At 48.2% G+C, this 14,643-nt stretch overlaps 1 protein-coding gene and 1 non-coding gene across 7 annotated transcripts in view; both read right to left on the bottom strand.

Annotated features, from left to right (window-relative positions):
- FBXO31 (F-box protein 31) overlaps positions 1–13,111 on the bottom strand; it is a 41,208-nt gene extending 28,097 nt beyond the window's left edge. For 2 of the 6 annotated variants that reach the window (XM_050923348.1, XM_050923349.1), the window contains exons 1-2: positions 12,896–13,111; positions 1,873–1,944 (exon numbers count right to left, since the gene is read on the bottom strand). In XM_050923348.1, the coding sequence (XP_050779305.1) occupies positions 1,873–1,944; positions 12,896–13,010 (187 nt within the window). In that variant the 5' untranslated portion in view covers positions 13,011–13,111. Of the gene's footprint in view, positions 1–1,872; positions 1,945–10,441; positions 10,782–12,895 lie in introns of those variants that run through there. The other 4 variants (XM_050923346.1, XM_050923347.1, XM_050923350.1 and 1 more) reach the window with 3 other exon arrangements.
- Positions 13,112–13,113: 2 nt separating this feature from the next.
- Positions 13,114–13,186, bottom strand: TRNAM-CAU (transfer RNA methionine (anticodon CAU)). The gene has a single exon. It is a non-coding gene; the product is annotated as a tRNA-Met (tRNA).
- Positions 13,187–14,643: the final 1,457 nt, after the last annotated feature.

The raw sequence follows: 14,643 nt of genomic DNA, 5'->3' as shown, positions 1-14,643 counted from the left end.
AGTAAAGTAAAGCACAAAGTCCATTTGAAAGGAGCCAGACATCCTGGGGCCAGCAAAGCACACTCAGGACACTCACTCTGGTGACCTACAAAGACAAATACTCTCATTTTTAACAAGCTGAGTTCTGCTTCTTGTAAAGGGCCATGGAATCGCAGACCAGCTACTGGAGCCAATGGTTTGTCATTGCTGATTTCTTAAAGATCCTGGGTTGTTCCATCACCTGCTAGATCAATTCAGCATCAGCCTTTGGGACCATGAAACACCTGGGTCTCTTGATTTTGGTGGCAAGGACACATCAATTCACTACTGCGGGGCTTGTGTCATCCAGGCTGCTGCTGGGGTTGTTGCAAAGCTCTCTCAGCTGGTACCTGCGGCTGAATCAGCTCCTGCGATAAACAGCCAATGTAGCCTCTGACCCCTTAGCATGAGAGGCAGCTTGATCTGGATAAGCAGGGGACTCCTATATTCAAATGCAAGTTCAGGGTCAAGTCCCTAATTTGCCTGTTCTCCCCCACCCCCTGTAAAATGGGGATGAAACTCATTACCTCCCAGGGGGCTTGTGCTGACCAAGGAGTTTGTGTTTGTAAAGCACTCACGTGCAAGTGGCAACATTCATCATAACGCATGGGCTGTGGCTGCTTATTTGGAAATGTGTTCTGGAAATGAGTTGTGATGCTATATGGAATCTGGGGGACACTTAAGGATATTATGAATATCAATATTGTAAAAGATTAATGCGTTAGGCCATGTAAGGTATCTGCAAAAATGTTATAATTGGTCAGATATGATCATTTCATTTATGTGTTTGTATTATGAGTTATTAGATAACTAAGTCTGTCTGTATTTCAGATTTGTGCTACACTTTGGGTGACACCCCCCGTCATTTTGGCATCAGCACTGCCTAGCCTGCTTGATGGCCCATTAAGGACCATCAGCCACACCACTGACCTATTGAGAGAAGGCAGACACACCTTATGACTCAGCAAGGCACACAGGGACATGCCTATGGACAGAACTCTAAGGGTTTTAAGACATGTGCTGGGCAGCTTGTGTTCGAAACAAAGAAAGCACAGGCCACATAGCAAACAACTATAAAGGGCAGCTGCATCTTCTCCATGTCTTCAATTGTGTTTCTTACCTCTGGAGGAACTTTGCTACAAACTGAAGCTCCGAACAAAGGACTGAATGACCCATCCAAGCTGTGGATGTGTTCCAGAGGGACTTGCAAGCCAGCAAAGTCACCAATACTGGTAGGAACCTGATATATGGACTTTGAAGTCTTTGGACGTATGTGACTGTTTCGCCATTTAACATCTCTCTTTTTTCTTTATAATAAACCTTTAGTTTTAGACACTAAAGAACTGGCTGGCAGAGTGGTATTTTGGGTAAGATCCAAACCTATACTGACCTGGTAACATGGCTGACCCTTTGGGGTCAGAAAAACATTCTGTATATGTGAGCAGAGTTATTTTAAATAAACTTCTCCCTGAACCGGACCTAGCTGGTGATTGGGAGCCAAACAGTTGAAGGTATTTTTTAAATCCTACTGACAGATTAAAAACTGTCCTCAGATTTGGGTGAGCGGTTACCAGTTGCTAGCCACAAACTAATAGCTATTTCCAGAAACCCTCAGACTCTGTGGTTTCTTCCAATCAAAGGGTATTGAGAGGCAACTGCGATTCTTGATATCTGTCTGGCATTAGAAGGCTATGGTAGTCAAACTCGTTATAGCTTTAGAGATGAAATCTCTGCCATGAAATACAGAGTCTGTGTTTCAAATGCCCAGGATAAAGATTCAGTGCAAATTCACTTTTAAAAATGGAACTAAACAAGAACAGGAGCATACAGACCTGCACTAACTTCATCACTTACGTTTGGCATAGACATCTCGACAGGACACTCCAGTGATCTCCAGTTTCCGTAAGTTCTCACAGACACCATACTCTGTAGTGACAGGCAGAAAGGGGTTAAGAGGTAATAAAATGAGTGATTGTGTGAAAAGGTTTTTGCTTGTCCACAGAGCTCCAGGATACCTACAACTGCAGCAAGAATTTAGGCAGCTTTAAATTCAATCTAATGTATTTTATTTAAAGAACAATCTTGCAAATTGCTGTATTTGTTAGCAAATATTCTTGTTGCTGTTCTCCAGAAGCACTAGAGGAAAGTTGGATGGTATTTCTTTCCAGACTAGATTTTCAGATTCCCTAGTACATTTTACCGTGATGGCTGCTTGCAATATATTATGACAACTCCTTGCTGATAAATTACAGACACTTGCATATAGAATAGGGGGTGGCATGAAGTGGGGAAAATGACCCATCCAAACTTGGAATCTTTGTTAGTAGAGCTAACTATCATTGCAACTAGGAGTTATTTACTCCCACTAATTTGTCCAACAAGCAAAAGTGTTTATTAAGACTCGCGGAAAATGGCCACATTTCAGAGTCCTGAAAGATCTACAGCTAAGATTATTTTAAAAGAATAAGTATGTTCATAGCCCCAAACTGTTAAGAGAATGTAACGTGTCTGCATGTACAAATACACTTGCAAACAAATCAGACTGAAATTGGCCCATTCTTTGCAGATGCCTTTGACTGTTTTGTTTTCAATACATTCTGTTAGTGATGCAGGGATCATAAAAGTCTTTTCAAAATTTTAAAAGTAACTTTAAAGCCGGAAATGAGAGACTTCAGTGCAGGTTCTGAAGGCATTAAACCTGAATTCCTAAAAATATAGCAGACAACTACTAACAAACAATTCAATGGAAGAAATCCTGTAACACCAAGGGAAAGGGAAAAATGTATCAAACAGCAACAAAAATAGAGTTTAGTGCCAAAAGCAAATCAGTTGCAGAGACCCTTATAGTCCTCAGAAGGGAAAATCCACACTCCGAAAAATCTCAAATGCATCTGCTAAAAATCAGACACCAGATTCCTTTAGCAGAAGATTAAACCACCTGATAGCTCCCCGCACCTGCTAGATATCTGATACCAAGCATGTCCCTAAAGAACCCCAGGGAAGCCATCTGATCTGAAACCCACCCTCACACAAGGAACCGTGTCGATCAAGCTTCCTTGAATTTATGATTAACTATTGCTGCCTGTTACCGATATCTATTCCTAATAACTTGCTCTGTACTCTGATTTCAATTATAGGCCAAATGAGAGAAAGCAGACATCTGCTTGGCTCAACTCAGTTATGTTCTTACTATACATATGCTCTATGTACATACATGTTTTACTTGGGTATGCAATGTAGCTTGACGGAGCACACACAAGACCACATGTGTTTTGTAAGGTTGACATACAGCAGGAATGAATGTGAACAGTCTCTTGCTATGAGAAGTGAGTTGAATAAAGACAGAAAGGTAACAAGTGGGAAAACACAGCTTCCCCTCCCTAAAAACTTCTATTGATGTGAGGGGAAGCTTGCCACAGACATGAGCAAGAGCAGGATGAAGCCCTAGTTGTTTAGGATATGAGATGAGAGGGAGTACAATTAGCTAGTGAGCAGACAGCAAAGCCTCCAGGAATACACTTCCAGCCTAGCACAAAACAAGCTATTTACTGCTGGGCTAGAGCCAACCGAGCGTATGCAGCAATTCTGCAGATTTGTGAAATCAAAGCTGGAAATTTGGACCCACCCCACAAATGATCCAACATCCCTCCCGCCAGCCGATCAGACATTATACCGCTTTTAATGCTAGCCTGTGTCTTGTTTGATAAAAATAATATCAGGGACATGTTAAAAGCAATAGGCTTTTGCAGCTGATCTGCGATTCAGGAAATTACAGGTCTTCAGGATAGGCGAGAAGCAATGTTGTCACAGCCTGTAGTTTGGAGAACAGCTGGTTCTTATGCTAAAGAACTTCACCAGCCTACAAAGCCAACAAGGGGCCTGCTAACGTCAGGCTGCACACTTACTGCAGCAAGCAATGCAGCTGGATTAAACTGGATACTGCAATCTGAAGTCAGAGACTGCATTGGAAAAAAAACACGAAAGGATGTCACAGGTCCAGCTGAGTGCCACTTTTGGCCACTTACCAGACTGCTACGTGGGGATGCCACCTCCGAACCCTGCAGGTGTTTTAAGCCCCTACAGTCTGAACAGAGTCCAGGTACTGCCACTGTCTTAAGGTCTCTAGGTGCACTCTTAAGGTGCAGATCTTCTCTTTGGCACCCTCCCCCCAACAACTGTAATCACATGGCCCCCTGTCCAGCCCTCAGAACCAGTGCTGACCCCTCAGACCATCTCTGTAGCTTAAACTCACCCTTTCCGTGAGCCCCAGTAATAACTTCATAGAATCTATCAGAATGCCTAAGTTCTACATAGGTTCCCCAAATCATCAAGACAATTCTGCCCAAATGTCATTTTTCTGTTTTGTTCTTTATTAGTCAGGATGTTTGTGGGATAACATTCCCTCTTCCTCCAGGTCACCTGCTCCTGATGCCCCAAAATTCTCAAATGCTCGTCATTATAGTATCTAAGAGGTGCCAATCCAGTCTGAATTCGTGGAAACACAGATTGTCATACAAAGAAATCACGAGGTAAATTGGAAAAAATCATCCAATGGAACAAAGATCCAACAAGTGGCCTTGTCAACTAGTCTGAGACAGAGAGACTACCTAAAAGCAGAACTATCACTAGGTCTGGTGTATTTTACAAGTTTCACAGTTTGGGTTCATTGGATCTTTCCCAAAAGAGTCAGCATATTCTCAAACATTAGCAAATTCCTAAAAACAATTCTAGTGCGATTTTCATTGCCATCTGACATTAGCCATGCAAGTCCTGCAATAATCTCGTCTTGTTTGCTAGCAAGAATGTAATTTTAGCTGGTGAAATTCCTACAAGTCATAATCCTCGTCTACTCAGTGATCTAAACTACAACCAAAAGCCCATACTGGCTTTGCTTAACTGTGGATGGGTAGAACACTTCAGTTTTTTCTTGAAGGGCTGTCATGGTGGTGAAAGGTACAAAATTATAGATGGTAAAGACTGAACTCCCCTACCACTCCCACATCCAAATCCCAACTATTATTAAAGGCAAGAAAGCTCACCAGTGCATGGACAGCACTATTCATTCTTGATGCTGGAAAGGATATAGGGGAGGTTAAGAGCTATGTAATGCAGCAATTCAGCTTCAGGGAAAAAAATATATTGTTTTGCTTTCCCTGACAATCAAATGAGAGGTTTCCAGTAAATCCTGCTTCACTGCAATTAAGGCTCTTTTAAGGGAAATTCTCAATGTGTCAGTTCACCAAGGAAATTAAATATTGAAAATGTTCTAACTCGTTAATATGGATGAAAATTCACAACCACAGTGAGAGTGGTTGCTCATAATCCTACTCAAAAGGAAAGATAGAACTTGGTTATGAAATTCTCATTCTACTAGCTAGGAAGGTTGTTCTCTTAGGTTAACAGGCAGGACTCGGAAGATTTACTTAACACGTGATAAATATACCAGCGTTGCCATGCCCTGTGGAATTTAAAGTATTAAACAGTACACTGTTTATTATGGCCTGCACTTAAGCGTAAGACTGTCAGCTTCCTAGTTGCACATTTGTAAGTGCAGTGTACTGTATCTTTTGCTTTTATATAATGCTCTATTCCCTTCCTGGTTTCACTCTACCTTCTCTTCTCTAATAATCATGGCATATTTTATTCTGCAATTTTCTGTTTGCACTTCTCCTCCCCCACAATTATATTCCTTTCTGCACCTTATGTTCGCTACCCTCTCCACAACAACTAATTTCTTCCTACAGTAAAGAATTGGAATTGCAGCAGGTATTGCCACTACCCTCCTGAAAAGTCATGAAGACTCTGGAAGTGCTTTTCAAGCAAATCTTTAGTAGACAGCAAGGGAACAGACACTGGAGCAGGTAAGGTAATGTCTTTACACAAAAAAACATATTTGTGAACCTAAAGAACCAAGGACACCAAAGTTCATTCTCCACTTTTATGCCACACTAAGGCTAACTGTTACTGGCAACTAAGTCTTTTAATTCTATGCCTACATAAGCACAACATTAGCAGCCCAACATTTGCATTGGGAATGGGGAGACCTGGCTTCTATTCACAGCTCTAGATCACTCCCCAGCTCTTCCCCTCCATGTGACTCAGCGTCCACATCTGTAGAACAGATGCCCACCATTGTAAAGTGTTCTGAGATCTACAAGAGACTAATCTATAGGTGTTAAATGTAACACAAAGCCTGCCCCATGATGACTATTTAACAACTTATATTTTCTCCCCAACCCCATTTAAACAAAAACAAAACATTAAGGTATTTTAAATTTGTGAATTCTAGATCTGGTTACTACGAACCATCAGTGAAATTTCCTAGACAGGTGCCCTGATGTGGTGTGTTATTTCAGTATAAAACTGGTGACCACTTAAACTACAAGCATACATGGTCATGGGTTAATCAAGGCAAGTCAAGTCAAAAGCCAGAGTGTGCAGGAAAGTGATTGCAACACTCCTCTTGCCAAACAAGCAGGTCAGAAAAACAGTTTATCCCAAACAGTCACAATGATAAAAGGGCATAATCCCAAAAGTATCTGGCTACAAACGTTGTGTAACTAGCGAAAGTTTCCCCACATCATTCTCCAGTTTCAAAGCCACAGCCAAAAGCAACTGCTTGTAGCCTGAAGGGGGGATCCCCCCTACCGAAAATACTGCTCCAGGGAATGCAATAAAATTGAGTCTGCCAGCAAGTCACACTAAACCAAGGTGTCAACACTCATTTGGTTGAATGGGCTGATTTACAATTTTAATTATAATCTATGGCTACAAAGTTCGGGCCGTTTATAACCCTTGATCCACAGCAGTGATCTCATGACAAAAGCAGGTATGCACAAAAATCAAGGGTAAAACTAGACAATTATGTAGCACTGCACTCTTAGCAGAGAAAGGTTTCAGAGTAGCAGCCGTGTTACTCTGTATCCTCAAAAAAACAAGAGTACTTGTGGCACCTTAGAGACGAACAAATTTATTTAAGTATAAGCTTTCGTGGGCTACTGCCTACTTCATTGGATGGATGTAATGGAAAATACAATAAAATACAGAAAGCTTATGCTCAAATAAATGTGTTAGTCTCTAAGGTGCCACAAGTACTCCTGTTCTTTTAGCAGAGAAAGTGTTTAAAGCACTTGCACAACCATCTGTCCCTTGTTTAACTGGCCATTTGTGCATGCACAAGTGGATAACTACACAAGCAACCAAGAAGGCAGACTTGCACAACTGACATCAGGAAGTACAGGTCTGTGATGCGCTCAGAGTTAATATGTTATTGTTGGGAATAGGAGCATGTTACTGAATTAAATTCACCCCTTTGCTCTATTACTAGGCCCTTATAATTTCACAAAAATTACACTTTTCTGCCTAAATTGTCATATGCTAGCTCTCAGCCCAAACTGATGCTTATTTTTATATAATCACACCTACCCAGGACTCTGTCTTCCCTTATAGAGGTTTGAAAGTCATGCAACCTTATACTCACTACTACATGGAGACAACGTATGAGGACAGAGCTCCAAATATACACATATATGAACATGAGTCTGACATGGCTACAACACTACATGGAACTCCACACATTTCCAAGCAGCTGATTTATTCCTATGATCAGGAATTCAATTAAACCCAGAGCATGTATTTATTTGAATGTATATTCTCATATACAAAGAGAGCATTATTTGAATATATGCAATGGTACTACTAAGAGACCAAGAGATGGTGAAGTAATTACCCTAACACAAAGTTATCAATGAGATTTTATACTTGTGCAGTCTGAAAATTCAAGATTACAGTTTTGGTATAGGAAGTGCTCCAGTGGATCAGACATCGGGTTGATCTAATTCAGCATCCTATCTCTGACAGTGGCCGGAATCAGACGCTTAAGAGAAAACAAGGAAATGTAATGGAGAGTTACGTAATGTGTCAGTAGAAGTAGTTTCTTTCTACACCTTGCTAGATACCGTTTGGTTTATGCCCTGAAGGGAGGGGTTGTTATATACAAAAGTTTTCAATCCTATCTAATGCAACTGTGGATGCTCTTGTCATACACAGTAGTATTCAAAGGAAAATGAGACCAAGTTCTTAGTCTCAATGATACATAGTGACAATGAGATTCAGAAGTCATTTATGAGTTGTCTAAAGAGATATACTTCCTTGTATCAGTTTTAAATTTGGTTTCTTTTAATATTATTGAGTGTCTCTTTGTATTATAAGGGTGAATTCAAACTGGAACAGGTTCAGAGAAGAGCTACTAGGATCATCCGAGGAATGGAAAAGCCGTCTTATGAAAGGAGACTCAAAGAGCTTGGCTTGTTTAGCCTAACCAAAAGAAGGCTTAGGGGAAATATGATTGCTCTCTATAAATATATCAGAAAGATAAATACCAGGAAGGGAGAGGAATTATTTAAGCTCAGTACCAATGTGGACACATGAACAAATGCATATAAACTGGCCATCAAGAAGTTTAGACTTGAGATTGGACAAAGGATTCTAACCATTAGAGGAGTGAAGTTCTGGAACAGCCTTCCAAGGGGAGTAGTGGGGGCAAAATGTATATCTGGCTTCAAGAATAAACTTGATAAGTTTAGGGAGGGAATGGTATAATCGGATAGCCTAATTTTGGCAATTAATTCATCTTTGACTACTAGCGGTAAATATGCCCAAATGGCTTGTGATGGGAAGTTAGATAGGGTGGGATCTGAGTTACTACAGAGAATTATTTCCTGAGTGTCTGGCTGGTGAGTCTTGCCCACATGCTCAGGGTTTAGCTGATTGCCATATTTGGGGTCGGGAAGGAATTTTCCTCCAGGGCAGACTGGCAGAAGCCCCAAGGGTTTTTTGCCTTCCTCTGCAGCGTGGGGCATGGGTCACTTGCTGGAAGATTCTCTGCACCCTGAAGTCTTTAAACCATGATTTGAGGACTTCAATGGCTCAGACACAGGTTTGATACAGGAGTGGGTGGGTGAGATTCTGTGGCCTGCATTGTGCAGGTCAGACTAGATGCCTTTGTCAAGGCCACAACCCACAAAAACCAAATCTTTATGACCTAGAAGCAATTTGTGTGTGAAATTTACCTTCTCCTCCCCAGAACGATATCCTTGGACAAGAAGGATCATGCTAGGCTGAGAAAACAGCCTGCAACTTCTTGGGAACACTCTTCAGTGCTTTATGCGATCTAGGGTTCTCATCAGTTCTGACAAGCACCCTAAGCTGCCCTCAAGTGCAAATAAGGAACCATCCATCCCCTATCATTAATGCATCTGAGCACTGCCTTCTGTTTGATGGCACAGAGTGCAGCTGCCTAGTGTGCTCAGACACTCCAACAAGATGCGCTTGCTGGCAGGTCCAAAATGTTTATATGTATGACATCATAGCTGGCCACAAATGCACCACACAGCAAGAGATGTGATGAGTACCATGCTGGGAGAAGCAGAAGCAAGTTAAGCAACTTGGAGGGTGTCAGGGCAGCTGGGTTAGCAGACAAGGGACATGCAGTGAGGTGCCTGCAAAGCAAAGGGTAAGGAGTAAAAAGCATGCATTACATTTTGGTAAGAAAGGACTGCGGCTCTGAAGATGGACATGTCACTAAATATGCAGCAGGGTGTCTCTACAGGGGAAGTGGTACAGAGATGCCCTAGGAAGACGGGAGGACTGTCAACCAGGCTGTGACCCACTCACCAGCACCAACCAGAAGCCGGTACCATTCCCCTTGCTACAGGGCTGACAACCAACCCAGCCCAATCCCAGCAGCTCGTGTCAACACCCCTCACACACACACTTCATCCCAGGATGCCCCTACTTTACCCACAGCCCACTACCCTTCTCAGCTCTCCACTCCCAGAGGCTACTTTCCCCCATGCTTCTGTCCCAGTGGGCCTTTCCAGAGCCTCACACCTGCAGAGTCAGCCCTGTGCAGTGTACCCATGGGGACACCTCGTCCCCAGTGCCACCTCCCCGGGCCTGGCCCCACTAGAGATCCCACACCCCCACGTCTAGTGCCCCCATGGGGACCCCTCGTCCCCAGCGCCCCGTGCCCGGGCCTGGCCCTAGAGATCCCACATCCCCACGTCTAGTGCCCCCATGGGGACCCTTTGTCCCCAGTGCCACCTCCCCGGGCCTGGCCCCACTAGAGATCCCACACCCCCACGTCTAGTGCCCCCATGGGGACCCCTCGTCCCCAGTGCCACCTCCCCGGGCCTGGCCCCACTAGAGATCCCACACCCCCACGTCTAGTGCCCCCATGGGGACCCCTCGTCCCCAGTGCCACCTCCCCGGGCCTGGCCCCACTAGAGATCCCACATCCCCACGTCTAGTGCCCCCATGGGGACCCCTCGTCCCCAGTGCCCCGTGCCCGGGCCTGGTCCATCGGGAGATCCAACATCCCCACGTCTAGTGCCCCCACGGGGACCCCTCATCCCAGCGGTACCTTCCCGGCAGCGCCGCCGCCAGATGGTGTCGGTGCGGAGGATGCGGCGGAAGGTGCTGCAGACCCGGGCCAGGCTGGGCAGGTCAGTGCCGGGCAGGGAGCCGAAGATCTGCACCAGGAGCTCGGGGGGCAGCTCCAGCAGGGAGAGCGGGGCCCGGGCGGCCGGGCCGGGGGCCGGAGCCTCCCCTTGTCCCAGCCGGGCTCCCTCGATCCGCTCCTCCTCGGAATCCGTGTCGGGCTCGCTGTCGGCCGGGCCCTCCTGCCGCTGCTCCCGCTGCGCCCCGCGCCGCCGGCAGCCCCGCGCCGGCCCCACCCCGCACAGCCGCGCGCACACCGCCATGGCCGGCCGGCGACTGGCGGAGGGCGGCTGACGGCGGCGGCCCGCAGGCGCAGGACCCGCCCACCGCCGGGCTTGGCCAATCATCGCCCGCGCTCGGGCAATGACCCCGGCGCGCCGCAGACGGCGACACGCCCCTTACAGACGTAACCACGCCCGCTGTCACTTTTGGCATACGTACTAACCGTCTCCAACCCTGCCGTCACATTGACCCCGCCCACAACTAGCGACTGCGCCCAGCGAGGGGCACACCACGCCCCCTGGGGGCTGTGTTACCGCCTTGTTCACACTAAGTCCCCATTGCACAGACCCGGCCCCTCCCCCCCGGGGTCTATAACAGCCGCCCCAGAGGTTACCCGGACCGGGCCCCTCCCCCGGGGTCTATAACAGCCGCCCCAGGGGTTACACGGACCCCGCCCCTCCCCCCCGGGCTCTATAACTGCCGCCCCAGGGGTTACACGGACCCGGCCCCTCCCCCCCGGGGTCTATAACAGCCGCCCCAGGGGTTACACGGACCCGGCCCCTCCCCCCCGGGGTCTGTAACTGCCGCCCCAGGGGTTACACGGACCCCGCCCCTCCCCCCCGGGGTCTGTAACAGCCGCCCCAGGGGTTACACGGACCCGGCCCTCCCCCCGGGGTCTATAACAGCCGCCCCAGGGGTTACCCGGACCCGGCCCCTCCCCCGGGGTCTATAACAGCCGCCCCAGGGGTTACACGGACCCCGCCCCTCCCCCCCGGGGTCTGTAACAGCCGCCCCAGGGGTTACACGGACCCGGCCCCTCCCCCCGGGGTCTGTAACTGCCGCCCCAGGGGTTACACGGACCCCGCCCCTCCCCCCCGGGGTCTGTAACAGCCGCCCCAGGGGTTACACGGACCCGGCCCCTCCCCCCGGGCTCTATAACTGCCGCCCCAGGGGTTACACGGACCCGGCCCCTCCCCCCGGGGTCTATAACAGCCGCCCCAGGGGTTACACGGACCCGGCCCCTCCCCCCGGGGTCTGTAACTGCCGCCCCAGGGGTTACACGGACCCGGCCCCTCCCCCCGGGCTCTATAACTGCCGCCCCAGGGGTTACACGGACCCGGCCCCTCCCCCCGGGGTCTGTAACAGCCGCCCCAGAGGTTACACGGACCCCGCCCCTCCCCCCCCCGGGGTCTGTAACAGCCGCCCCAGGGGTTACACGGACCCGGCCCCTCCCCCCGGGCTCTATAACTGCCGCCCCAGGGGTTACACGGACCCGGCCCTCCCCCCGGGGTCTATAACAGCCGCCCCAGGGGTTACACGGACCCGGCCCCTCCCCCCGGGGTCTATAACAGCCGCCCCAGGGGTTACACGGACCCGGCCCCTCCCCCCGGGGTCTGTAACAGCCGCCCCAGGGGTTACACGGACCCGGCCCCCCCCGGGGTCTATAACAGCCGCCCCAGGGGTTACACGGACCCGGCCCCCCCCCGGGGTCTATAACAGCCGCCCCAGGGGTTACACGGACCCGGCCCCTCCCCCCGGGGTCTGTAACAGCCGCCCCAGGGGTTACACGGACCCGGCCCCTCCCCCCGGGGTCTATAACAGCCGCCCCAGGGGTTACACGGACCCGGCCCCTCCCCCCGGGGTCTATAACAGCCCGGCCCCCCCCCCCGGGGTTATGGATCTGGGCCCCTCACTGAGGGTCACAGGAAAGCCCACCGGCTTCTGTTTGGAAGGTTCCTTGCCACATCTGATCCCAAAGAGAAGCCCAGGCCCTGAGCAATAAGCCCTGCAGCCCCAAGGAAGTGCATGGCATGGCCCTCAGCGAGGACAGGCTGGGGGCTATGCCTGTGGAGCTTCCCCCTGCCTCCTCCAGGGCAGGGAGCCAAACACGCCTGCTGACTCTGCACTGCCCCCCGGCAGCAGAACTGAGGGGAACTTCTGTGTTGCCCCAGCGGGCCAGCCACACTGGGGCCAGAGACTGCTCTGCACACTGGCTGATATCTTCTCCCCATTTTAGCAGCTCACCCTGCAAGCCAGCAGCTGGCCCTGTGCACCAGCTTTGCGGGGCTGGGAGCTGTCTGCCTCCTCCCCTGATTTATAATTAGGGTGCTCAGGGGTGCGGAAAAGGGGGATCCCCCTGCACTGGTTTTCACACCCGCCTTTTGCAACAGTCTCTGCAGGCCTGTTTGCTGCTTGGAAAGCAGGGAGTTAGGGCCGCTGCATTGCTGGTCTCGTGTCTTTCCTCCCGGCAGCACAAAAACTTTTGACATCGCCTCTCCTCTGCCGCTGCCTGCAGATAAGGAGGAGCAGCCTTGCTCGTACTAGCTACATAACAAATATAACAGCCCTGGGGATAAAAAAAAGAACTGAGCCTGCCCCGTGTGAGGATCGAACTCACGACCTTCAGATTATGAGACTGACGCGCTACCTACTGCGCTAACGAGGCTCCTTGAGAAAATAGCCCTCAAAGAGATCATTTAATCTTAGTTTCCCTAATGGATGGATTAGATTATCTTTATTTGTTATCTATTTAGTACATGAGCTCTCCAGTGATCATAAATAACACTGAAATGCTGAGAGAGGGCTCTGCTTTTGCAAAAGACTCCTTCCCTTGCTGTGGCTTTTTGGGAAGAATTCTTTTCCCTTTGTAATTTCCAGGCATTCAAACATTTTTTGCTACTTAAAGGAGGGCTGTGGGTGCTCAGGAATACCTGGGCAGCAGCTCTCTGCAGAGAGGAAGCACAATGCTTTAGGATACCTATTAATATTATTTGCAAGGAAACTGGGTGGTTTCCATTTAAACATTAAAAATTAAAATTAATCTTATGTTTGCTTCACCTCGTGAAGAGTCAGTATTAGATTTTGATCTCTCTGGAGCAGGAACAAACTTTACGGTCATTGTTGGTATAATGTTTAGTACAATAGGGTTTATAGAGGGAAATCCTAGCCAAGATTTCTCCCCTAATTAAGGTCTTTCAGAGCTGCCAATAAATAAATAATAATAATAATAACCCACACTTAATATACTGGATCATTATCTCCTCACCGTATACATTGATGGCTGGAGGCGACCTAGATGGAGAAATAACAGTTACTTCCATAATGCTGCCATCTCCCCCATGCTCATTTACAAACAAAACACTAGCTCAGGAACTCAACCAAAATGCAACAGGCCTGTGAGCGGGCAGGCATGAGTGGGATTGCTGGACATTTTGATAGGAGGAGGCAGATGCTCTGTTGATGGGAGCTATTGTGGAGGATGCAACTCAAATAGGCTTGGAACATGCATTTTGTTTTCGGTTGCATGCTCCTGCGTCAGACGCTGAAGAGGCAGCTGAGCTTGTCTGTGAAATAAGGCCAACATTTTCAAAAATAGCCACTGATTTTGGGTGCCTAGCTTGAAAGTTTGGGGCTTGATTTTCAGACAAGCTGGGCCTCCATAGCTCTGATTTCAATGCATGGAAGCTGCAGGTGCTGTAAACTTCTGAAAGTCAGGCCCAAGTGGACATTAAGTTGGGCACCCAGAGCCTGAGTCACCCCAAACCAGTATCCACTTTTGGAAATGTGGCTGCATGGGAGGCATAAGAGGGATGGGGGAGCCAAACATTTGCTTTCTATATGGATCAAATCACATGACCCTCTTCATTCATCATGCTACCCTCCAGTCCCCACACAGAGATGCACAAGAGTTCTGGTGCTGCTGGTCTAGAGGATTTTGTAGCCACTATGTAGCCAGTTAGGGCCACAGGGCTCAGGGGAAAAGCAGCAAAGAGACAGATGGCAAGAACTCAGTTGGAGACTAAAACAAAGGGTAGCCTTGTGCCATTATTCCATGCTGAAACTTTGCAGTACAAGGCTAATGAGTCCTTCCTCCTTCAGTTTTTCTGGTTTTGCCTCTATTTT

This window comes from Gopherus flavomarginatus, chromosome 14 (assembly GCF_025201925.1).
Source record: "Gopherus flavomarginatus isolate rGopFla2 chromosome 14, rGopFla2.mat.asm, whole genome shotgun sequence".
Taxonomy (NCBI): Eukaryota; Metazoa; Chordata; order Testudines; family Testudinidae; genus Gopherus; species Gopherus flavomarginatus.
This window is presented reverse-complemented; position numbering and strand designations above follow the sequence as displayed.